This window comes from Macrobrachium nipponense, chromosome 13 (assembly GCF_015104395.2).
Source record: "Macrobrachium nipponense isolate FS-2020 chromosome 13, ASM1510439v2, whole genome shotgun sequence".
Taxonomy (NCBI): Eukaryota; Metazoa; Arthropoda; class Malacostraca; order Decapoda; family Palaemonidae; genus Macrobrachium; species Macrobrachium nipponense.
This window is the reverse complement of record NC_087206.1, coordinates 90,534,687-90,561,374: the sequence shown is the minus strand read 5'-3', so window position 1 is coordinate 90,561,374 and position 26,688 is coordinate 90,534,687. Positions and strand designations below refer to the sequence as shown.

At 46.0% G+C, this 26,688-nt stretch overlaps 1 protein-coding gene across 4 annotated transcripts in view; it reads right to left on the bottom strand.

The window, feature by feature from the left end:
• LOC135225197 (UTP--glucose-1-phosphate uridylyltransferase-like) overlaps positions 1-26,688 on the bottom strand; it is a 128,728-nt gene that overhangs the window by 53,983 nt on the left and 48,057 nt on the right. For all 4 annotated transcript variants that reach the window (XM_064264502.1, XM_064264500.1, XM_064264499.1 and 1 more), the window contains one exon: positions 9,836-10,012. In XM_064264502.1, the coding sequence (XP_064120572.1) occupies positions 9,836-10,012 (177 nt within the window). The remainder of the gene's footprint in view (positions 1-9,835; positions 10,013-26,688) is intronic.

Sequence of the window (26,688 nt, the reverse complement as noted above, 5' to 3'; positions counted from 1 at the left end):
TGCCTCGTGATCACGTAGTGACCACGGGGCGGTAAGAACCAACAAAAGACAACTAAGCCTAGAAACATAACCAACTGATCAGAGAGATGCTATCGGGAAGCAACCGAACTGAAGAGCGGTAGCATATAGGCCCTATGGGCCATAACCTAGGCTAAGCAAGCCAGACGCCTAACTAACCAAAACCAAATATGATATAAATAAATCAAATGAAAAATATTGAAAGAAGAAAACAACATAGTAGGAGAAAAAATCCAGGAGTGTACGACTAACCCGAAGGCAAGTCTACCACTCAAAGCTAGCCGAGGCCGATACTAAGAGCCGTGGCTAGGGTCTGGATGGAAGGAGCCTACATAAGGTAAAAGACATGCATGCATGACAAAACCGTGTAGACCGTACCCTAAACAAAGCGGATAATAGAAATAGAGCGTACTTAAGTAAGGGGATGTTCTGGGTATGGGTGACCAAGAACGAACCCACCATGAGGCAGACCTGCTGCCATGCTTCCCGACCTAGAGTTCGTATTTATACCTAAAAAACGGCAAATACGGGCTCAGGGCCGGAAAAAACCAAATAGCAATAAACACTGAGTACTTAACTTAGCTGCTGCGATGGCTGCACGCTCCATTGTAAATAAATCCAACGAAAAGGGCACAAAAAACACCGAGTGAAAAAGGGCACGTGTGAATCGTGTGCGCTAACTGAAAAGGATGTCCACCAGAGGCGCAGCAGTCGGCAGCATGGGATGGAGTAGTAGTAGTAGTTGCTGCCCACTCTGTGGGTCGGCTCTCCTCTTGGAGGGATTTTGTAGTGGGAGAATTCTATTGGCTTGGGCTCGTGGTAGTGGTCTCACTCCCGCCATAGGTTGTTCATACCGACACCCTCTTGGAGGGTGAACGAGTCAGTTATACTGACCTTTTTTCTTTATTTATTTATTCTCTGGTATGTGTTAGTACATTTACCCTAGAAATAATAGATTAAAGGATATTTCGCGCAGCGACACGAGCTGAGCCCAGAAAAGGGATTTTGACGTAAGGAAAAATCTATTTCTGGGCGATTGGCTCGTGTCGCCAGCGAAATATCCTTTAATCTATTATTTCTAGGGTAAATGTACTAACACATACCAGAGAATAAATAAATAAAGAAAAAGGTCAGTACAACTGACTCGCTCACCCTCCAAGAGGGTGTCGGTATGAACACTATGGCGAGTGAGACCACTACCACGAGCCAAATGCAATAGAATTCTCACTACAAAATCCCCCCAATAGGAGAGCCGACCCACAGAGTGGGCAGCAACTACTACTACTCCATCCCATGCTCCCGACTGCTGCGCCTCGGGTGGCATCCTGAAGTTAGAGGCCACTCTTGGGCGATTGGGATGGGTAGGGCGGGATTTCGCTGGCGACACGAGCCAATCGCCCAGAAATAGATTTTTCCTTACGTCAAAATCCCTTTTCTGGGCTCAGCTCGTGTCGCTGCGCGAAATCGTTACCAGAGAAATAGCACAAGATTGTAAACAGAAATCAACAAAACAAAAAGAGGTCTCAAATAAAAGGTAAAATAAAATAAAAGAATATAATTGCTAATAAGGATACATATACACAATGATACAAAATAGAAATATAGCGCCTCAGTGGCGTGGTTGGTATGGTGTTTGCTTCCCACCTCGGTGGTCGCAGGTTCGATTCTCGGCCATTCCATTGAGGAGTGAGAGATGTATTTCTGGTGATAGAAGTCCACTCTCGACGTGGTTCGGAAGTCACGTAAAAAAGCCGTTGGTCCCGTTGCTGAACTACCACTGGTTCCATGCAACGTAAAACAAAAACACCATACAAACAAAATAGAAATATGCTTAAATTAAACTTAATTCTAATAATATTTCTTAAACTTACGGTAATTTCCATATATACAGGGGTAATATGGCATATATGTACAAATGGTATCTGTGTAAAGATCATGTATCAGAAATCCAGAGCAATTAACATAATAAGTTGAACAAAACAAACTCAACAATAATAATATATAAAGGAATGTATATAACTTAATATACAAAACCCGTAACCATTACAAATAAGATGTATCCCCATATCATAAAAATAAGGGGATGACCCCAATCCAAGAGATCAAATATCCATAATCAATTGTGTGTGTTGCCCCTAGCCCCCCCCCCCCCCAAAAAAAAAATAATGGACACCCCCAATAGCCATCAAATCATAAAAGCAGGCTAAAGACACAAGGTAACCGTAGATGAACAAGGCAGGAATAGACGAACTGTTGGGTGAGGCAGGTAGAAAGGAGGACTGGATCTTCTACTAAAGATTAGGTAGAGTCAGGGGAAACTATGTTACCCGCTGCTACTGCTGAAAATTTCAGAGCTTCCAAGGAGCTTTAAGTTAATGACGTTTATTGAACACTGTCGGAGCAGATTTCCAAATCCAGTATTAACTTTTTCAAACTCATCGAAGTTTCAATACTGTTGGAAATTAGTTAATTGAGGTGGCTACTGCCCTGACATCATGTGCTTTTGGAAAAGAGTCAGGATTGGCTTGTTTAATGAAGTACAGGATTTGTTGTCTGATGCCTTTAATAGATAAAGTACACCTTTTTCTCTCTTAAAGAGAGGACCCGATGAGGATGAGGAGGTCCTAGACAGAAAGGCTCGTAAGGTTGAAACTGGGCAAAGAGATACATCTTGTGGAAGGGGTAGTACCTTCCATGGTTCCACCTCATCAAAGGATCTTCATTCTTAGCTTATAAAACTAAAAACTACGTTTCCGGAGAAAGTAGCACTTCCCTGTGGGAAGGAACTGAATATGATCCGGATCTCTGGATAAAGCCGACAGTTCTGAAATTCTAGCTCCTGAGGCCAAGCTTAATAAAAATAGAGTTTTCTTAAGAGCATTATAAACGAGCATGTGTCATTATCGCAGTTTCTGAAGCCAGCTTTTAGAACATCGTTTAAGAACCATGATACTGACGTAGGCCTTACAGAAGGTCTAAGTCTAGCACACGCCTTGGGAATAGACGAGAAGTAGGAATCTGTCAAGTCTATGTTGAAACCAAATTGAAAAATCTTTTTCAAGGCTGAACTTGTTTGTCGGTAATTGGTGCTAGCTGCTAAGCCTTTTTCAAATAAGGATCTGAAAAAGGATATAGCTGAATTGATTGTCATGATCCTAATATCTGATTCTCCTCAGGAAGGTTGCTAACTTTTTGACAGCAGCATCATACTGTCTCAAAGTTGAATCTCTTTTATCGGATTCCAAGAAGAGAATATTTTGAGGGTCAATATTCGCATCCCTTTTCGCTGCAAACTTCATGAAATCCTAAAGTTAGGGTTTTAGAATCCCTGAGGAAGCGAACACAGTCTTCGTTTGTACTGACTGGGAGAGCCTGGGACTGGGAATCCGAAGAGGGCGAAGACCCAGTTCCAGAATTAGAGGGTACCAATTGCTCTTCGGCCAGTCTGGGGCTACTAGAGCCACTTGACCCTTGAATGTCCTGAGTTTGTTCAATACCTTCATGAGAAGATTCACTGGAGGAAAGACATAAATCTTCTCCCAGTTGTTCCAGTCTAGAGCCATGGGCGTCCGTGGCATCGGTCAGAGGGTCCAGGTTGGGGGCCACATAACATGGGAGTTTGTGGTTCGCTTGAGATGCGAAGAGATCCACTTGTAGGCCTGGAACTCTCTGAAGAATCCATTGGAACGAACTGTTGTCCAGTGACCATTCCGACTCTAGAGGTACTGATCGGGATAGAGCATCTGCTATGACGTTTCTCACTCCAGCTATATGGGTGGAGGAGAGATGCCAACTGAACTTGTCCGCCAGGGGAGAAGATGGCTACCATGACATGATTTAGATGACGTGATTTGGAGCCTCCTCTGTTATACTATGTCACTTACCACTGCACTGTCCAAGAGACTAGCTTTATATGGGAGTACTTTGGCGGACGTAACCTTTTCAGAGTCAAGAACACTGCCATTGCTTCCAGTACGTTTATATGGAAACTACGGAACTGAGGTGACCACGTTCCTTGAACTTTCTTGAACTGGGAATATCCTCCCCAACGCTTAATGAAGCGTCTGTGTGGATGGTAATCCCTGGTGGAGGAAACTGAAGGGGCACTGATACCGACAAGTTCTTGACTTTCGCCCAACGGCCGGAGTCGATTCCGTAGAATCAGAGGGACTGAGGATAATTTGTCCCTGGACCTGACATTTGCTCGTGAGCGCCAGATTCTGGTTAGGTCTTTCAGTTTGGCTTTCATCAGGATGTTTGTCACTGATGCAAACTGGAGTGAACCCAGGATCCCTTTCCTGAGTTCTTCTTGACGCCAGTTTGTGACTCAGAAATTGCTTGACTGACTTCGCTATTTTCTTTCCTCTTGGTTGATGGAATCGACAGAGTATGGGAGATAGATTCCATTGAATGCCCCAGCCACTGAAAGTTTGACTCTGGAGTGAGTCTTGACTTGGTCCTGTTTATCTTGAAGCCTAGATATTCCAGGAACTGAAATCACTTTCAGTGTTGCTCTGTTGCATTCCTCGACTGTTTGAAGCCCAGATCAACCAATCGTCGAGATACGCTACTACCATAACCCCTTGCGATCTTAGTTGTTGAACTACTACTTCCGCCAGCTTCGTGAACACCCTGGGTGCTACGTTGAGCCCGAAAGGAACTACCTTGAAGGAGAATGTCTGGTCTCCTATCTTGAAGCCCAGATACGGACGGAAGTGTCTTGCAATAGGTATATGATAGTAAGCGTCGGTAAGATCGATAGAGGTGGTGACGGCCCCAGTCGGGGAAGTAAGGTCCGCACCTGCGAGATCGTGAGCATCTTGAACTTGTCGCAGCGAATGGCTAAGTTTAGCGGGACAAGTCTAAGATTACCCTTCTTTTTTGTGAGCCTTTCTTTGGCACGCTGAACAAGCGACCTTGAAATTTTAACCTGTTGACTCTCGCTATAGCTCCTTTCTGAAGGAGATCCTCCGCATACTCCGTCAATTCCTTGGAAGGAAGTTGGCGGAAAGGTCTGGATGGGGGTGGGCTCGCTAACCAGCATCCAACCCAAGGCCTTTTTGACAACAATGCTCTGAGCCCACTTGCTGAAGTTCCACCGGTGGCGAAAGTGAAACAGCCTCCCTCCTACCTGAAAATCCTCATTGGTTTTGGTAGCCTCCTCGGCCTCCCGCCCCTGAAATGCTTTCCTCTATTAAAGGGGCCTCTCCCGATCCTCTCCCACGAAAGGATCGCTTACCTCTGCCTACCTTACCCGAGCGGTCATACTTCTGGGGAAGCTTGACCCTCGAAGACCATTGATTGTAAGGCTGGAGATGAAGGAGCGTAAGAGGTGGAGGGTTGAGGCTGAGGGGAGATAACATAAATCGGCTGCGATTGAGCCTTTGAGGTAGAAGGTTGGGCTGTTTGCACAAGGGAACAGCCGGAACCTGCTGAGAAAAAGCGTGGCTGTTTTCTTCTGGTAGGGCTGGAAAACGTCTGGTTCTTTGAGCCTTACCCTTACCGGCTTGATCCTGTCGTCTCTTGGCCGGTTTTATTAAGTACCCCAACGGTCTTTAGGCTTTGGTTCAATCTCGTACCGCCTCTGCCTGACCTCCTTCACCATCGCTTCTGGGAAGAGGTCTGCTCCCCAGATGCTTGACGTAAGCAACTTATTCGGCTCGTGCCGAATTGTTGCTTCTTGTAGGACATGTTTCCTACAATTCGTCCTAGCAGTGGCGAACTCAAACATATCCGACTGCACCGTTTGAGTCAAAGATTTGGTAAGAAGCTTAAAGAGTGGCTCCGACCCATAGGCAATGGTAGCCACCTCGGTCATAGCCATGGAATTAATAGACCTGGCTAACCGCGATTTGGCATCGAATTCCTTCCGCCTGAATAAGGCTATCTGGAAGCCTAGGTAGCTTCTCACCAAACTGCTCCATAGCACAGTCTGGTTTGAGTTTGCCAGCTGAGAAGGTGTGGGCAAAATCTTCCCACAATTCACCGGCTGAAGGAAGTAAAGGAGACGTAGGGATCTGCTTCCTTCAGCTGAGGCATGGAATCCCCCTTCTGGGCTGCTGGAATGGTGGTTGTCGCGATCTTTGTCAAGAAAGGGAGCGGGGTACTCTCTTCCATCGTAAAGATCGTAAACGGACTCTTTAAAAGGTTGGATTTTTTCGTGTTGGAACAATCCATGTCCTCTAGACACCTGAGCCATTCTCTCTGAGCCTGGTCTCGTGAATAGAGGACTGTCTCTTTTGGTACCTTATCGTCCCGAGTCATGGCTGAGGCGGTGAGCCTGGCGTAGCCGATGAACGGAGGCTGAAGGTCTTCCGGGTAGAACTCGAAGTCTTCAATCCTCCGAGTTCCACATTCCGGGATAGAGATAAGCCCGTCTTGGAAGGGGGGGGGGCGTATGACGCTACTCTCCAAGGGTTGTTCATTGAGAACGGAGGTAGAGAGTCCATACGGGGGTAATTGGGCGGGGCCCTCCCCCTGTGCTGAAAGGTGGAGAAGAGGCTAGTGGAGCTTGGCTCAGTCCGGCTATAATGTTGTCCTGAGAGGTGATCCTATCAGACAACCGGGAGATCATTTGTTCCATGCTGTTTTTCAGAGAACCAACCAGATCGCCCACTTGTTGCAACAGACCAGCGTGGAGTCCAAAGCTGGAGCGCTGCGGGAGGTGGAAGGGTGGCTCTGAACCGGAACCAAAGGTAGCGGAACTGACGACTCCGCTGGAGTATGGATCTCTCCCTGGAGGATTTACTCCTAGAGGACTTAGAGCCGGACCCAGAAGCTTTAGATCTCTCTGCTCCGGGATTTCTAGCCGGAGACTTACGAGAAGCAGACGACGCCGACGCCGTCTTTTTAGACAACGACGACGTCTTCATCAAGGTTTTCACTGCTTGACCTTTGACCTTGGGTCTAACGGAAGCGTCAGGAGAAGTATATAGTTCATTACCTGTAAAGCCTTGGAAGGATGGAGAGGTTGCAGGGGTAGAAGATCCAGTTGCACCCAAGGGCATCCCTTGGGTGTCCAACGTACCTACCTCGACCAACAGGTCGTCTACACCTACCATAGGTTCAACATTAATATCGAGCGTCGCGACTTCCGAGGAGATGTCCTGGCCTTGGTCTGTCAACGAGGCAGCCAGCTGTTGCTGGATGAAAGCGATAGTCGGGGCCGCCTCTGCTGGGTCGACGTAGCCTGTAGCCTTGCCTCCGGGGAAGATTAGTACCGCCAACTTCTTCTCAAGAATGTAGGGCATACCCTTGGCGGCGTTCTTCCCAAAACCGCCGACCCAGGCCCGCAGGGTTGCCAGTGCGGTATCCTCACAGCGGAGCCTGGAAGAGAGGGTATTGATTAGATTTTAGATTAAACTTAAAACTAAAACCAATTTAAAAGCTTAACTTAAAATTATAGGGGCTACAAAAACCCCATGAATTTTATCTTAAGTTAGGGAGATTAATGTAAAAACTTTAAGCACTATAACAAATGAGGACCAGAGTTTAACGGAGTTGGAACTACTTACCCCCGTCTAAGAGCTGGGCTCACCAGATCATAACAGATGGTACACGTCTCGTGGTACCAGACCTGGATGTCCCCGTGCGGAGTCGCGCATGGAGCATGGGACCGGCAAACTTCATGTCCACATGGGTCTTGAAGTGTGGCGGCGCATCCCGGATGCTCACAGTTGGTGGTCTGTAAGTGAAAAGACACATGAGTATCTTAAAGACTATCACTTACAGGCTAAAGGACAGAAGAACTCCGTTGCATGCCGGACTCGGAAAAAATTGGGCATAACCCCTCCCTTATCGCCTGATAGGCTATAACCCCGGAGAGATCCGGTGAGACAGGTAAGGGAGGGGGATGGTTTAAGGTAGCTTAAGATAAACTTACTAGTTTAACATAAATAGATCTTAAACCTATAAAACTCGAACGTACCGGACTAAGTCCAGTGCGTGGCGGAGGGTTGTTAACTCAGCGAGACGGAGTGGTTAGAAGGGACCAACTGTATGCCCCGGTCCACCCTGCTGGGTGGACTAGCACCTTTCCGCTGGATGCCAGGTCTCCGGTAGTTAAAGGAGCCCTAGTAAGGTGGGAAAGAGCAAGAGGACATACAGACCTCGGGCTAGCAACGGAGCGACGGAGTAGCAACGATGGGGGGCGGCCAGTCCCCCCCCCACCTTACTATCCGGCCGGACCGAGAAGCCGGAGAGGTCGAGTCCAGTCTGGGTCTGTCCCGTCCCTCTACTCCCTCCGCCTGGGGGGAGAGAGAGGGAGCAGGCTCGGGTATGCGGAGCGAGCATGGGCAGACCGACCCACCCCCCCGGACTCTATGGAAGAGCGGGAGGGGGGGAAGGTGACTGGACAGGCGTCTGGCTGCCCCGTGATCACGTAGTGACCACGGGGCGGTAAGAACAAAACAATGGACAACAAAGCCCTGAAACATAACCAGCTGATCAGAGAGATGCTATCGGGAAGCAACCGAACTGAAGAGCGGTAGCATATATGCCCTATGGGCCACAACCTAGGCTAAGCAAAGCCAGACGCCTAACTAACCTGAACAAATATCATATAAAATAATTCAAATGAATAATTATGAAAGAAAGAAAACAAAATAGTAGGAGAAAAAATTCAGAAGTGTACGACTAACCCGAAGGAAAGTCTACCCACTCAAAAGCTAGGCCGAGGCCTGATACTAAGAGCCGTGGCTAGGGTCTGGATGGAAGGAGCCTACATAAGGTAAAAGACATGCATGCATGACAAAACCGTGTAGACCGTACCCTAACAAAGCGATGATTAAAATGAGCGTACTTAAGTAAGGGGTTGTTCTGTATGGGCGACCAAGAACGAACCCACCACGAGGCAGAACCATGCTGCCATGCTTCCGACCTAGAGTACGTATTTATACCTAAAAAACGGCAAATACGGGCTCAGGGCCGGAAAAAACCAAATAGCAATAAACACTGAGTACTTAACTTAGCTGCTGCGATGGCTGCACGCTCCATGATAAAGAAATCCAAAGAAAAGGGCACAAAAAACACAGAGTAAAAAAGGGCACGTGTGTATCGTGTGCGCTAACTGAAAAGGATGGCCACCAGAGGCGCAGCAGTCGGGAGCATGGGATGGAGTAGTAGTAGTTGCTGCCCACTCTGTGGGTCGGCTCTCCTCTTGGGGGGATTTTGTAGTGGGAGAATTCTATTGGCATTTGGCTCGTGGTAGTGGTCTCACTCGCCATAGTGTTCATACCGACACCCTCTTGGAGGGTGAGCGAGTCAGTTGTACTGACCTTTTTCTTTATTTATTTATTCTCTGGTATGTGTTAGTACATTTACCCTAGAAATAATAGATTAAAGGATATTTCGCGCAGCGACACGAGCTGAGCCCAGAAAAGTGTTATAAATCAAACAACAAATAGCAGGTATGGAAATAAAGGATCAGTTATTATAAAACAAAAAAGATAAATGAATAGAATAATAAATAAATAGATAAAAATGTAAATAAAATGCAACCACACAAGCCCTGGCCTATAAAATGACTGCTGTTTTCTTTCTTTATTTTCATCAGGTAATGCAATGTTGAGATTACGAAATGGGGAAAATTCTAAGTACTAATGGGTTGTTTGTGAAATAAATATCTTTTATTATTCAGATGATTAATAAATAAATAGCAATGTGTGTGAAAGCACGAGTTTTAGATCCATAGTATGCGTCTCTTGCAAAAGGTGCAAGAGTTGATAGATATGCATTAGAATGACTCCCAAATTAATATAATTTAATGATAGACAAAAATTATCAAAACCCATGAGTTTCATAGTGAGTTAAAGCTTACTTATTTTTGTGTAGGCCATTGACCACTACAACTATACTAGTTATTCCAGGCACTCCTTCAAAAATTTCCATCCAGTGACTAATAAGGGGCTTCTGTCCAATAGGCAACAGAGGTTTTGGAACTCCCATAAGATGAGTATAACAGCCTGTTGAGTCATTCTTCAAATCACACTCAAACCTGTAAGTGGAGACAATAAATATCAAATACGTAGTCAGATTTTAGCCAAATGGATTATTTTGTTTATATATAGTAATGTACTGTACAGAAATCAGAGAAAAAATAAAACAATCTTTGTTTCAATTAAACATGCCTAAAATTATAGTTATAATAGGCAAGACATCAATAATATGAGAAACTTCTTGTTTCATTTATCAAAGCTTCATAACTCTATGCAGATGAATAGATTTATATCTATTAAAAAAACAAAATAACTAAAGTATTCAAAATGATATTGTTATGATACAATAAAGTTTGTTCATACTTACCTGGCAGATATATATATAGCTGTATTCTCCGAAGTCCGACAGAATTTCAAAACTCCCGGCACACGCAGTGGTCGGCCAGGTGGTAGTACCCATTCCCGCCGCTGGGAGGCGGGCGCCAGGAACCATTCCCATTTTCTGTCAGATTTTTCTAGTGCCACTGTCTCCAGAGGGGAGGTGGGTGGGCACTTTGATTATATATATCTGCCAGGTAAGTATGAACAAACTTTATTGTATCATAACAATATCATTTTGTTACATGAACCTTACCTGCCAGATATATATATAGCTGAATCCCACCTTTGGAGGAAGGGGGAGACAGACTCTGATTTTGGGAAACAATTCCATTTACATGATTAATATCTTGGTTCCTTACCTTTTAGCATAGCTGACTTCCTGAGTACCGTCACCCAAGTCTGCTTCTGCTTTACTAGAGACTCCAGCAAGGTAGTGACCTGCATGCTGTTGAGTTCTAGAGGATCTGTCAACGGGGGCGTGACCACAAAGCAACTAGATCCTACATTATAGACCTCCAATTTTTTGGGTAATGCATTCCTAGAGGTGCCAGCAAGGACGTGACCTGTGTAGCTGGTGCGCTCTAATGAACTGTCACGGGGAGCGTGACCACAATGTGACAGATCATATAGGTGTTGATTAGACACCGAATGCTGTTAATGCTTCACTGGAAGTGCCAGCAAGGACGTGACCTATGTAGCTGGTGCGCTCCAGATGATTTGCCAACGGGGACATGACCACAATGTGACAAAAACATTTTACCCTACTATGAGGGCGAAGCAAAAACATTACCACCTGACCTAGCCTATCTGGTTAAACTTAGTATAACCAAGGCTAATGGAGGGAAGTCCGCCTAAGGCGGCCGACCCAAGACCACAATAAACTAAACACCACCTAAATAACATAATAAAAATAAAAATAAAAAATAAAAAGAAATAAAATTAAAAAGTCCAAACTAACATATTATTTCCTAAATGATAGGAAGAGTGCTACTCTCTTTCCCCAATATAGTGTCTGCTGCGACATATGGGCCCAAAGAGTAATAGTTCTCGTATGTAGTCCTCACCTCCTGAAGGTAGTGAGAGGCAAACACTGAATTACTACGCCAAAATGTGGCATTCAAGATGTCATTGAGTGCCATGTTTTTTTGGAAGGCTACCGACATAGAAATAGCCCTCACTTCATGCGCATTCACCTTCAACATTTTCATATCACTGTCTTGACAGGATGAATGCGCTTCCTTGATGGTGTCCCTCAAGAAAAAAGCCAAAGAATTCTTTGACATTGGTAAATTTGGCTTCCTTACCGAACACCACAAGTTATCAGAAAGACCTCTACAATCCTTAGTCTTCTTTAGGTAGAATTTTAGAGCCCTGACAGGGCACAGAACTCTCTCTGGCTCGTGCCCAACGATTTCGGCCATCCCTTTAATTTCGAAGGTCCTAGGCCAAGGGTTGGACGGATTTTTATTTTTTGCTAGGAACGTTGGGCTCAAGGAACAGACCGCGTTATAACCTTTAAAGCCCACGTATTTGCTAATCGCTTGCACCTCGCTGACTCTCTTCGCCATCGCCAGAGCAATCAGGAAGATAGCTTTTCTAGTAACATTCTTCAGGGAAGCCGTATGCATAGGTTCGAATGGACTGGACATGAGGAACTTCAGAACTACATCCAAGTTCCAAGACGGCAACCTGGGTTGTTGAACCTTCGTTGTTTCAAAAGATCTCAAGAGATCGTGAAGGTCTCTGTTGTCTGCCAAGTCCAGGCCTCTGTGCCTAAAGACAACTGAAAGCACACTCCTATATCCCTTGATTGTAGAGACTGCAAGTTTTAGATCCCTTCTCAGATATAAAAGGAAGTCAGCAATCTGGCTCACAGAGGTCGTGGTGGAGGAAATGCCGTTCTTCTTGCACCAATTCCTGAAGACTGGCCACTTCGATTGGTACACTGCGTTGGATGAAGCTCTTCTTGCACTGGCGATAGCTTTCGCCACTGACCTAGAAAAGCCTCTCGCTCTGGCCAACTTTTGGATAGTCTGAATGCAGTCAGACTCAGAGCGGAGAGGTTTCTGTGGTACCTCTCAAAGTGGGGCTGTCTGAGTAGATCTGTCCTTACTGGAAGCGTCCTCGGGAAGTCTACTACGAAGGCCATGACCTCTGTGAACCAGTCTCTCGCCGGCCAGAACGGGGCGATCAAAGTCATTCTCGTCCTTCCGAGCCGCAAACTTTCTCATGACTTCCCCATTAAAGATATTGAACAGGGGAAAGACGTACAGGTCCATCCCTGTCCAGTCCCAAAGAAGTGCGTCTATCACCACTGCCGCTGGGTCGAGTACTGGGGAGCAGTACAGTGGAAGCCTTCTTTGTTCTGGACGTCACAAAGAATGGATTTCCACTAGTAGGAACATCCCCATAACCCCCCACAGCTCTTGGCATACCTCTTGATGCAGAGTCCGTCGGTGGCAGAAGTTGACCTCGTCTGCTGAGGAGATCTGCCCGGACGTTCTCTACTCCTGCTACAAACCTTGTAAGGATTGTGACGTCCAGTGCCCTTGCCCACAGCAAGATCTCCTTTGCCAGAGCGAAAAGGGACCGAGACTGTGTTCCTCCCTGCTTCTTCAAGTACGCCAGAGCTGTGGTGTTGTCTGAGTTGACTTGGACTATTCGATGAGAGACTTTTCTTGGAAAAACTGGAGAGCTAAAAAGATGGCTGCCATTTCCTTTAGGTTTATGTGCCAGGACACCTGTTCCCCTCTCCAGGTGCCTGACACTTCTTCCCCCCCCCTAATGTTGCTCCAATCAACCCGTTGGTGGACGCGTCGGAGAACAACACTAGGTCGGGGCTCTGCAGCTTGAGAGACACGCCCTCCAACAACTTCACTGGCTCTAGCCACCATTTTAAGTGATGTTTTACTTATCCTGAAATTTTTAAGATCATATCCAGATTCTTGTTTTCTTTCCAATTTTCCTTGAGAAAAAATTGTCGCGGTCTGAGGTGCAGTCTCCCCAAGGAAACAAACTTCTCCAGCGAGGAAATGGTCCCGAGCAGGCTCATCCATTCCCTCACCGAGCACGAATCTTTCCTTAGGAAGGCTGACACTTTGTCTAAACATTGCTGCTGACGTCCCTGGGACGCAAAAGCTCGAAAAGCCACTGAATCCATCTGAATCCCCAGATACAGGATGGATTGGGTTGGAATCAGATGTGACTTTTCGAAATTCACCAGTAGTCCCAGGGACTTCACCAACGATAAGGTTGAATGAAGATCCTTCAGACACCGTGTTTGAGCGGAGGCATGAATGAGCCAGTCGTCCAGGTACATAGAGACTCTGATATTTGCCAGATGAAGACCATAGGGGCCGTGCTCAATCCGAAGCAAAGCGCCCTGAATTGATAAACTGTCCCTTTTAGGACAAACCGAAGATACTTCATCGACTGTGGATGGATGGGGACGTGGAAATACGCGTCTTGAAGGTCTAATGAAACCATCCAATCGTTTGTTCTTAGGGTCCCAAGAACTGACTGAGGTGTCTTCATCTTGAATTTCTGCTTCTGTACGAACCGATTCAGACTGCTCACATCTAAGACTGGTCGCCAACCTCCCGACTGTTTCGGCACCAGGAATATCCTGTTGTAGAAGCCTGGGGATTCCAGGTCTACGACCTGTTCTACCGCTTTCTTTTCTAACACCTGCTCGAGCAAATCGAAAAGGATTTGCTGCTTCTCCTGATGGTAAATAGGGGATAAATCCTTGGGTGTCGTGCACAGTGGGGGAGGTTTCAAGAAAGGAATCTTGTGCCCCCGCTTGATGACGTTGAGCAACCAGCTGTCCGCCTTCCTCTCTATCCAAGCTTTTGAGAATAGTCGAAGCCTGGCTCCTACTGGTGGCTGAAGGATCTCTGGTTCATTTCTTTCCTCTGATCTTAGCTGAGACTCTGCCTTTGGAACGTGTACTTCCTCGAGAGGATGTTCTCGAGGCAACTCCACCTCGAAAGGGCTTCTGCTTCTTGAAAGGTTGTGTCCATGCAGAAGTAGAAGAAACAACCGTACGTTTTGCCGACTGAGCTAGGAGGTCTTGGGTAGCCTTCTCTTGTAGACTGACAGCCAGATCTTTGACCATAGATGGCTCGAAAGAGGCGCATACAACAATTCTGCCTTTTGAGAGATAGAGACCGCCTTTGCAGTAAAACCACAATAGGCCGCTCTCTTCTTCAAAATCGAAGTGCAGAAGTGCGAGGCCAACTCCTCCGAACCATCCCTGACGGCCTTGTCCATGCATGCAAGCACGCTGGACAGCTCCTCCAGGCTAAGCGAATCAAGACTACGCGACCGGTTATCCAAGACCCCTAAACACCAATCCAAAAAGTTGAAAACTTCTATCGTACGGAAGAGTCCCTTCATATGATGGTCCATTTCAGAAAGGGTCCAGGGCACTTTCGTCGTCGACATAAGGGATCTCTTTGGTGCATCTACCAAGGTAGCGAAGTCACCTTGGGACGAAGAGGGGGCTCTAAAACCTATCTCCTCCCCTGTCTCATACCAAAGACCTGCCTTGCCTGTCAGTCTTGAAGGGGGTAGGGTGAAAGCGTTCTTGTTTCGGGCTTTTCTTGACTCCATCCAATTTTGCATTTTCTTAAAAGCCCTTTTTGTTGATAATGAAGTAGCCATCTTCAACAATCCTGGAGTCTTGATAGCCTTCGACGATAGCAATTGTGAAGGAGGCAACTGCAGGGCTTCAGGTTTAAACTTCTCTTCAAAGGAGGTTCGAAGCAATTGAACCAAAAATGATATTGTTATGATACAATAAAGTTTCATACATACTTACCTGGCAGATATATACAAAGCTATCGACTCCGTCGTCCCCGACAGAAATTCGAATTTCGCGGCACACGCTACAGGTAAGTCAGGTGATCTACCGGCCTGCCGCTGGGTGGCAGGACTAGGAACCATTCCTGTTTTCTAATCAGATTCTCTCTTCCACCTGTCTCCTGCGGGCAGGCTGGGTGGGTCTTCAATCGTATATATCTGCCAGGTAAGTATGTATGAAACTTTATTGTATCATAACAATATCATTTTCATACATTCAACTTACCTGTCAGATATATACATAGCTGATTGACACCCTTTGGTGGAGGGCAAGAGACAGCTAACTACTGACTAGACAGGTAAACAACATATGTTGTAGGTATTTATAGACCTTGGTTCCTCTGTGTTTCTAGACGAAGGGTCGACTTCCTAGCTATTGCATAGGAGTCTGCTTCGTCTCAAGAGCCTTAGCAAGATAGTGATCTGTGGCCAAGAGTTCTTGTGGGTCTACCGATGGGGTCTTATCCACTTACTCGGTCGAGCCTAATTGGCATTTGTCAATGGGTGCTAATCCGCTTATATGACAATATGCCTATGCCTATTGGCATAACTAAGGAGCGCAACACCGATCCCGATCACCTGTCCCTAACATGAGGATTCGCGCTAGAATTGAAAAAGAGTTATCCCCCAAACTCCTTTCAAACCTCACTAAAAGTTCACTAAGTTAAATAAATTCAACTCATTTTTAAAGGATCGTGTCGGCTCCTTATCCCAGCAACGTATCCGCTGACACGTATAAACCAAGAGAGAAGATCTCTCGTAGGTTAACTTGACGTCCTTCGTGTAATGAGCAGTCAACACATCGTTGCATCTCACATATGTTAAAGCTAATATGTCTTCCTGACATATTGTTACGAAAAGAACAAGAATTTGCAAAAGCTCGCACTTCATGAGCTTTTAAATTCTCAGCTGTTTGAAGGTATCATCAAGTCACTTATGAAGTGCTTTAGAGATCACCATTGTTTCAAAGAAGACTAGGACTTTCTTTGAACTGGATCTCATCTGGATGAAGCCTAGAGCCTGGCTTGCGCCTGGCTGGCGCTTTGCGCCTGGTTGGCACCTCGCCCTGGCTGGCGCCTTGCGCCTGCCTGGCTCCTTGCGCCTGGCTGGCGCATCCTGTTTGCCTGGCGCCTCGCGCCTGGCCAGTGCCTCACACCTTGCCAGAGCCTTGCGCCTGTTTGAGCCTCGCGCCTGGCGCGTGGCTGACTTCTCACACTTGCTGGAGCTTCGAGCTTGTAAGAGTCTCGAGGAAAACTGGCAAATGTCCACATCGGACACTTTTTCCGATTTGTTTCGCCTCTAGCGCACTGCGCCAGGTTGGAGGCCCGCTCCTTCTCCTCATCAGACAATGGACAGTGTTCATATTGACTGTCTTTCTCTGGTGTCTTCACGCCTGTTTTGGCATTTGGCGCCTGACTGGCGCTACATTGTCCGATGTCCTGAAGATCCACCATCGTTTTTATCAGGAGACTGGAGAAGGGTGGAAGAAATTCTTTCACTTTGAGCTTTTGGCCTTCCGGCAAGGGGAGGTGATTTTTAGTCAGCTACATCCAGTAGACGATAGGAAATCTAAAAGTCCGAGAGACAAGTCTTCCTCCGAGGAGGATCCTTATTGAATACTTCCGTTGCTAACGAGTTCTCCTGCTACATGTTGATGAGTTTTCTCGTTGCAGAAGCTTCCCTATCCTTGCCCGAAGGAATAGGGAAGGAGCCTGGAAGTTTAAAGAGATTCTGACAAAAAGGGCCTGAAATTGGTAGGAGACCCCTCCTGATTTCTTAAGCTCTTTAATGTATCTTCTCTGAACCTTTTGGGAAGTAGTTTGAGCCCTCATCGTGTTCCCAAGACTCTGTCAGTAAACGTTTAAACCTTGTCTTCTTCTGTAGATGACCACGTCAATACATTACCCGGACAACGAAACCTCTATCTGAAAGCATTGATCCAGGAATAAAAGGCTTTAGTTCTCTTGCCAAACATACTATGCTGGCCAGAACCCATTGCCGAGTCTTCATAGAATTTGATTCCAGATTCTAAAGCCCAAAATTTCACTTGTCCTTTTGATCGTTTAGGACCAGGAGAAACATTTGATGAGGAGCAGTTCCATCTTGACGGAACACGGAATCTGAGGCCCAAATTAGGATCCCATTCTAAGTATAAGATCTCCTACTCTTATCGTATAGAGGTATTGTATAGATCCGAAGATCTTAATTCTCTACTATCTCTAATATTCTTTGTCGAGACAGAGTATATCTTTTTACTGTGTTCATTGATAGCATAAAATACCAAGGTGATTCTTCCCCCTGAAAGGGAAGAAAACCATTTTGTGGTTCACAGAGGTATCGGAAGAGGACAGTTTCCCCTTTCCATCTAGCACGATCTGCAGCAACTCTATGTCTTTAACATATTTGAAGGAATTATCAAGCTTCCCTTGAAAAATCCTCTCATTCATATTTACTTCTGGTCAGTCTGCACACAGACAGACTCAGAGTGGATAGATTTTTCAGGTCCAATATTTATAATAGATTCCGATAAAATCTCTACTCTCTTAGAAAAACCTTCCGACACATGCTGAGAGAAGAACGTGACCTCTGTGAATCCAACCTTTTTATTGCCAAAAATGATATTGTTATGATACAATAAAGTTTCATACATACTTATCTGGCAGATATATACATAGCTATCGACTCCGTCGTCCCCGACAGAAATTCAAATTTCGCGCCACTCGCTACAGGTAGGTCAGGTGATCTACCGCCCTGCTCTGGGTAGCAGGATCTAGGAACTATTCCCGTTTTCTAATCAGATTCTCTCTTCCACCTGTTCTCCGCGGGCAGGCTGGGTGGGTCTTCAATCGTATATATCTGCCAGGTAAGTATGTATGAAACTTTATTGTATCATAACAATATCATTTTCATACATTCAACTTACCTGTCAGATATATACATAGCTGACTGACACCCTTTGGTGGAGGGCAAGAGACAGCTAACTAACTGACTAGACAGGTAAACAACGTATGTTGTAGGTATAAATAAACCTTAGTTCCTACCTTATTAGATGGAAGACTTCGTGGCTACTGACCAGGAGTCTGCTTCATCTCAAGAGCCTTAGCGAGATAGTGATCTGTGGCCAAGAGTTCTTGCTGGTCTGTCGATGGGGTCTTATCCACTTACTTGGCAGAGCCTAACTGGCGTTTGTCAAGGGTGCTAATCCGCTTATATGACAACACGCCTTCTTTAAGGAGCACACAACCGATCCGATCACCCCGATCCTAACCCGTGTTAGTTCTAAGATTGCTAAGAGTCATCCCCAAACTCCTAGCAAACAACCACAAACTCGAAACTCATACATACAAAATAAAAATAAAAAATTTGATACCCCCTCTATAGTCAGCCTGTCACTTGATTTCCTAATGAAGCGAAGTGAAGGCCGCCAGTGCGACATCTGACACTCCCATGCACAGGAAACAAGAGAACACATCCGACAAGAGGGTTACGTACACATATTTAAGGATCGGTGCTCTCTCCTTTACCCAGAACCGTCTGTGCTGACACAAACGGACCTAAAGAAAAACATTTCTCATACGTTACTCGCACATCTTTTAAATAATGAGAAGCAAATACTGAGTTGCATCTCCAATAGGTTGCGTCCAAAATATTTTTAAGTGACATATTTCTCTGGAACGCAATTGATGTTGCGATTGCCCTTACCTCATGAGGCTCTTAACTCTTAATAGATTAAAAAGAGTCATCTGGGCAGTTCTTATGAGCCTCGGTAATTACACTTCTAACAAAGAAGGCCAAAGCATTTTTAGACATAGGTCTCTTGGGGTCTTTCACCGAGCACCAAAGACCATGTGAGCCTCCCAACCGCTTCTTTCTGGTCCAGATAGAATTTCAGTGCTCTAACTGGACAAAGTGATCTTTCTATTTCCTCTGGCCGACTAAGGCTAGTAAGTCCTTTTACCTCGAAACTCCTAGGCCGGGATTCGAAGGGTTCTCGTTTTTGGCAAGAAAAAGAGTCTGGAATGAACAAATCGCAGAATCTTCTTTGAAACCAACTCGTGACTCAAGGGCGTGCAACTCGCTGACCCTTTTGAGCCGTAGCCAGAGATAGAAGAAATATACACTTTCTAGTGATATCACGGAATGAAGCCGTATGAGGTGGTTCGAACTTTTCCGAGAATAGAAATTTCAGAACCACATCTAAGTTCCAGCTCGGAATCCTAGGCTCTACTGACTTGGACGTTTCAAAGGAGCGGATGAGATCGTGCAAATCTTGATTATTCGTCAAGTCTAAGCCCCTGTTTCTAAAGACTGACGAAAGCATACTTCTGTATCCTTTAATTGTTGGTACAGAGAGATGTGACTTTTCCCTCAGGAAAAGAAGGAAATCCGCAATTTTCGGTTACCAGAGGTATTGGAAGAGGACAGCTTCTTCGACCTGGCCCAGTTTCTGAAAACTTCCACTTTCGATTTGGTACACTCGCCTAGTAGATGATCTGCGGGCTCTAGCAATTGCGCTTGCCGCCTTGCGAGAAAACCCTCTCGCTCTGACCAATCTTTCGATAGTCGAAAGGCAGTCAGAGCAAGAGCGGGTAGATTTTGATGGTACCTCTCCAAGTGGGGTTGTTTGAGCAGATCTATCCTTTTTGGAAGAGATTCTGTGGGGAAGTCCACTGTCCACGTCCATCACCCTCCGTGAACCAAATTCGGGATGGCCAATATGGGGCTATCAGAGTCATTCTGGTTCCCTTCGAGGCCACAAACTTTCTGACTACTTCCCCCAGAATCTTGAATGGGGGAAAAGCGTACACGTCTAGCCCTGACCAGTCCAGGAGAAAGGCGTCTATAGCATAAGCCCTGGGATCCTCTACCAGGGCGCAAAATGTGTCTATCCTTTTGGAGAGAAACGTGCGAATAGATCTATCTGTGGTTTCCCCCAAACCCAAAGATACCAAAGGGTCTGACAGACTTCCGAGTGGAGGGTCCATTCTGTAGGAAGGACCTGGAACCTCCTGCTCAGTCTGTCCGCTCTCACGTTCGTTCTCCCCTTCCCCTTGAACAAATCTCGTTAGAAGGACCACATTCCTTTGATTTGCCCAAATCAGCAGATCTCTTGCCAGTTCGTTATAGGGCGAAAGAGTGAGTTCCTCCTTGTTTTTTGAACATAAGCCAGAGCGGTCGTATTGTCGGAGTTTATCTGAATTACTTTGTCTCTGACTATCTGCTCGAAGCTCCTTAAGCGAGGTGAATCGCAAAGAGCTCCTTGCAATTTATGTGCCATGACACCTGCTCTTCCGACCAGGTGCCTGACACTTCTTCGGACCCTAGAGTCGCACCCAACCTGTCTCCGACCGCTCTGAGAACAATGTCAGGTTGGTTTGGGTTCCGAACTTCTAAGGATACTCCTCTGTTTTCTTCCAAGGGGGTCAACCACCACCTTAACTGTTGCTTTAACTTCTAATGAGATCGGAAACGTGTCCGAGAGCTGTCCTGTCTTCCAACTCCAACTGCTTCTCAGGAAGTATGAAGCGGACGGAGATGCAGTCTTCCTAGAGGAAAGAACTGTTCGAGCGAGAAAGGGTCCCCAGAAGGCTCAACCATTTCCCTCGCTGAAGTACGCTCTTTCTCTAAGAAGTTCAATACTGTGGCACAGCCTTTCCTTACTCTCTCTTGAGAAGGAAATACTCGAAAACCCCGAGAATCCATCTGAATCCCCAGATAGACTATGTTCTGGCTGAGGACCATCTGGGATTTCTCGAGGTTCACGATTAATCCTAATGTCTTTGTCAATTCCAGGATTGTTGACAGGTCCTCCAGACACTGCTTTTGAGACCTGGCCCTGATGAGCCAGTCGTCCAGGTATAGGGAGACGTTTATCCTTTCATGTGAAGGTGTTTTGACACATTTTTCATCAAGTCTTTTGAAGACTTGGGGAGCCGTAGGGACAGGCCGAAACACAGGGCCCTGAACTGATAGATCCTTCCCTCGAACATGAAACGAAGGCACTTCCTCGACGAATGGTGAATCGGGACGTGGAAATATGCGTCTTGAAGATCTAGAGACGCCATCCAATCTCCTTGACGGAGAGCTGCAAGTACTGAGGCAGACGTTTCCATGCTGAACTTCTGTTGTTGTACGAATTTGTTCAGCGAACTTACATCCAGTACCGGTCTCCATCCCCCCGAGGCTTTCGCTACGAGAAACAAGCGATTGTAAAACCCCGGGGAGCTTTGATCCAGTACCAGCTCTATTGCTCTTTTGTCCCACTCTGCTCCACCATTTGACGAAGAGTATCCATCAGAACAAGGTCCTTGTATCTGGCTGACAGTTCCCTCGGTGACGTTGTCAAGGGGGGTCTGTCCTTGAATGGGATATAATAACCCTTCTTGATTACTGACATTGACCAAGGATCGGATCCTATGTCTTCCCATGCTCCCGCAAAGAATTGTAACCTGGCTCCTACAGGTGTCTGGAGGAAAGATTTCTCATTTTCCCTTCTTAAAGGGACGGAAGGCAGATCTTCCCCTTTTTTCAGTTGATTTCCTTCTGACGATGGATCTAGCCTGAGCGCCTCCTCGAAAGGGCTGCTGTTGTTGAGTTGGCTTAGATGCTTTCTTTCCTCACTAGCCACAGGTCTATTCTTCCTTGAGGATTGCCTTAAAAGATCCTGAGTGGCTTTCTCAGTTAGCGAATGGGCAATGTCTCTCAAACCAACTGCGAAAGAAATAATGCTCAGAGCAGGCCGCCATACAGCAAAGCGGATCTCTGCGAAGGCGAGACGGCCTTAGTGAGAAAGGCACTATGAACCGCTCCTCTTCTTTAGTATTCCCGCACCGAAGAGGGAGCACACTTCCGCCGATCCATCTTGAACCGCCTTATCTATGCATGTAAGGATGCTATGCAAGGTTTCAGGGCTTAGTTGTTCTTTTTCATGGGGACTTCTTAGCAATGACCCAAGGGACCAATCTAGGAAGTTAAATACTTCTAAGGTATGAAAAAGTCCCTTGAGGAGATGGTCCATTTCCGAAAGACCCCATGTTGCTTTTGCTGAATTCAAGGCATGTCTCCTCGACGAGTCTACGAGACTGGAGAAGTCCGATTCAGCTGAAACGGGCAGAGACAATCCCATGTTTTCTCCCGTTTCGTACCATATGCCTCTCCTGCCCCTTAGTTTTAGCGGGAGGCATGCAAAAGATCGTCCTTCCTAACTCCTTCTTAGTCTTGATCCAGAGTCAAGAGATTGTAAGGCCCGTTTCATGGATAGGCCGGCTTCATTTTCAGGAAAGACGAAGACTTGTGTGCCTTCGTACTTGAAAATAGAGAGCGAGGAGAAGGAGGAGCGGCTGGAGTTAATGCATCTCCATATTCTTCTAAGAAGAAGAGCAGAAAGAACTTTGTATTCGAAGCCCTTCTTTGTTAGTAAAACTTCAATCCTCCGGACGTCATCTAAATTAATAGGATCGGAAGGAGAAGGCTCCCTTCCCTCCTCTGTCTCCTCTCTTGATTTCTTCCTTTCCGAAGAAGAAGCACTTCTATAAGGAGATGGGCTAGGAGTAACTCTCGTCCTTACGTTTATCATTAGGCGAGTCACGTATCACTGCTAGGGACTCCTGTTAGACTCCTGTCGGATGTCAAGCTCTTCACGAGGAGAATGCGCCTGGCGTTTTAGCACGGAGTATCTCGCTGAGAATACTCCTGAGGCCTGGTAGGAGTATCCTGTTTGGAATACTCCTGGCGCCTGACAGTCGTTACACTCTTCGAATACTCCTGCCGTCTGGAAGGCGCATCTCGCTCCAAATACTCCTGGCGCCTGTTAGGAGTATTAAGCTCAGAATACTCCTGGCGCTTGGTAGGCGCATCGCGCTTCGAATACTCCTGGCGCCTGGTAGGAGTAAAAAGTCCAGAATACTCCTGGCGCCTGGGAGGAGTATCGAGGCCAGAGTAATCAAGGCGCTTGGCAGGAGTATTCTCTTCCCCGAATACTCCTGACCTACGGGAAGGCGCATCTAGTCCGAATACTCCTGAGGCTTGGTAGGAGTATTGCTCATAGAATGCGCCTTTCTAATAGCAAGTATATTGCGCTTAGCGGGCGCTATACTCCTATCAGGAGTTCTCTCTTCTCCAGTTGGCTCTTGTTGCTTGGATGAAGATCTGGGCCTAGAACGATCTACAGTAAAGTCAGGCTCTTTGCGCCTACTTGGGCCGCCTGGCTCCTAGTTGGGCGCCTTGACGCTTGGTAGGAGTTACTTCCTTTCCCACATCTCGCCTGCCTAACGCACCGCTCCCACCAGAGATGGCCGCTTGTGCGACAACTCCCCTGGAGGGTTCGTCGCGCCCGACAGGAGATCGGTATTTGGATCTCTTAATCAGAAGCCTGTCATCCTTCTTACGAGTAGGCTCCTTAGAAAGTACTCCTACCAAAGACGCTATTTGCTCCTGTACATTCATCAAAATTCTCCTGGTTGAAGGCTCATTCGAATCAGGAGAAGGAGATCTGGAAAGCGCTCGAGAGTCTTTTCCCTTCCAAGGATCTAAATCCTTTCTAGCTTTCTTGATTACCGAAGGCGCCTCCTCTTCAGAGAAGCGCTCGGGGCTAGAATTAAGCTCAGGTTCTTTCCAGTTCCTTTTTAGCGGACGTGAAAGCTTCGATTCCTTCCATCCTCTTCTCGGAGAAGGCGAACTAGAAGATGAAAAGCACTCACGAAGGACGCTTTTCTTACTATAGCTGTCCCTTGGCAGGACTGAGATGTATACCGAATTCTGCCGAAGGGACGCCTGATCGTTGGGGATTCCCCACGACCCCCGTAAGGCTTTCGACTTTCCTTCTCCTCTGGGCCAGGGAGCTTGGAAGAGGTCTAGGCCTGGGAGCGTCGCAGGGACGACCAGACGCCCCCTCCACTACACTGGGGACACTAACATCACTCGAGAAACCACATTCACTTCTCTTACCTTCTAATGCTTCCATTTTCTCTTGCATTTTTTGAAGGGAAGCTCTGAGTTCCCGCTATTTCTGAGGCGGAATCAAGAGGTATAAACGTTGTTGGAACGGGCTGAAATACAATGGGCATAATTAAGAGAAGAAGAAGAAGCTACAGAACTACTAGACATTTTCCGGCTTTTGTAAGCCGCCTTCCTCTCTCTATCTTTCTCTAACTTCTTCAAGTAAGAAGTCAGATTCTTCCATTCTTGCGCACTCAATCTCTCACACTCGTTACACGTATTCTCAATTGAGCATTCAACCTTTCTACAACCACTGCATGTAGTGTGAGGATCTACCGAAGCTTTCGGAATCCTCACCTTACAGCCTTCATTCACACACACACTGAAGCTAACACTAGAATCAGACATATTCACGAAAATCCAAAGCGAAGTCCAAAACCAGTCCACGATAGCGAATGCCAAACAACGATCCAAGTACGTCACCAAAAATCAGTCGAAAGTGATCAAAAGCGTTGTGAAAAAAGAATTCCAGTCAGGAGGAAGTAACAACAATGTTGATACTACCGGCGACAGAGAGAATCTAATTAGAAAACGGGAATAGTTCCTAGTCCTGCTACCCAGAGCAGGGCGGTAGATCACCTGACCTACCTGTAGTGAGTGCCGCGAAATTTGAATTTCTGTCGGGGACGACGGAGTCGATAGCTATGTATATATCTGACAGGTAAGTTGAATGTATGAAAATGATGCATTCATCTTCTTCCTTTGATGCCCATTTATCTTAATATCTGTTAAGAATATATATAACTAGGGGAAAAAAGACTAAAGTTTATTCCCCTATTTAAATTAAAGATGGCGTATCTTGTTACCTCTCTTGTTTCGAGGAAAAGGAAGCAAACTATAAGAAGCTCGTTCGTCTTCTACCTTGCGAAGAGATCTGTGAATACTTTCCGCAGGTTCTCACAACTCTTTCCAATAAATGTTAAACATACGTTAACAGTTATTATCGTCGATCAAGAAGGTTCTCACGGACGTGCAAAATCCTGCATCGAACCTGGTAAGGATCGTTACGTTCCGTGTCTGTTTCCAAATAGTTAAATCGTGCTCTGCCGAATTAAAATCCTTTATAATACCGTCACATTGTGGTAAACAGCATTCATCTAGAAACTCTTGTAAGGATAGTATGGAATTCTGTAATTAACCACGGTGTGTGCATAAGGCTTAACCGTAACCGTTATCTTAAGGTGAATTTTCTACTACATTCTTTCCTCGCCGAGGCAGAGAGAGATCCTTAGCAAAACGAATACTATGTTATTCATGTTTGCCTAAAAATCCCCTCAATTCGTGGTTAAATCCCTGATTGTAGGGGGAATATACGGTGAACCATTCGATCCCTTAGGAGAGAGAGATGTAAAAAAAAGCTCACGACCGAGAACCGGATGGTACTGAATTGGCATTACAAATCCGTCTCGTTCACTGCCTGGCTGCATTCATTCTGAGTTGCCAGTTACTCCCTTCAATGAAGGGATATAATAAAATTATTCTCGAGCCTAAGAAAGCTCTCAATAATGCAAATTTAAGCCAAACAACCTTTGTTAAATACCGAAGCTGAGTAGGTATTGCTGAAACAAACCTTTTAAGCGAAGTCCTTACTAGGAAAATCTTGTAAGGATATAGATAATTCCGTAGCGAACCAGAAAGGCAACTATGGTATGCGTATATGACTTGTCATTCAGTAGTCATATACAATAAGTCTTCTACGACATTCTTTCCTCTCCGACATGCAGAGAAAGAATGGAAATCTTACCCTCTTCGTTCTTTTCGTCAATAAACCCGAATGAGTATTAGTCGAAAGAGATCGCAAATGACAACCGAGGATCGAAGAGAATTTCTCCAGCTTTTATTATCTTGGAGATAAGTCCGTATTTTACGCCTTTCTTATCTGGAAGAGCCTCTAATCAATGAATGAGAGCTCGTACAAATCTTGTTCAACTTCCAAACGATTGCCCCTCTTTCTGAAAATGGTTGGTTGCATTATTTTTTAGGAGGAGGATGATTTTAATATCCACTTACTATTGAACTAATTCTCACAATTCTGCTCTATCTTCCATTCCTCAAGTTGGGAGAAGATTGAGCAACTGGAGGAGAGCGCTTCCTTTCGAAAGGTGAAGGGCTTTTAGCAGTACTGACTCTAACCTGACAAGGGCTACGGCGTCCTGTGCTACATCTAGCGTCCCTGCCAGGAAAAAGCCGAAACTTGCTCTTGCCTTTATTGGCATTAAGACTATCCTGGCCAGGGCGACAAGGCGGTCGCCTGTGCGACAACTCCCGTCCCTATCAGGAGAAGCCTCGAATGTCTTTCACCTTCGCCTGGAGGACTCTTGGCGGATGTCAGGCTCTTCTTGTAGGAGAAAGAGCCTGGCGCTAAGCAGGAGTATCTTGCCTAGAATACTCCTGGCGCTTGGGAGGAGTATCGCGATTGGAATACTCCTCGTGCTCAGAATACTCCTGGCGCCTGGCAGGAGTATCGCTTTCCTAGGAGGAGTATCTGAATCGA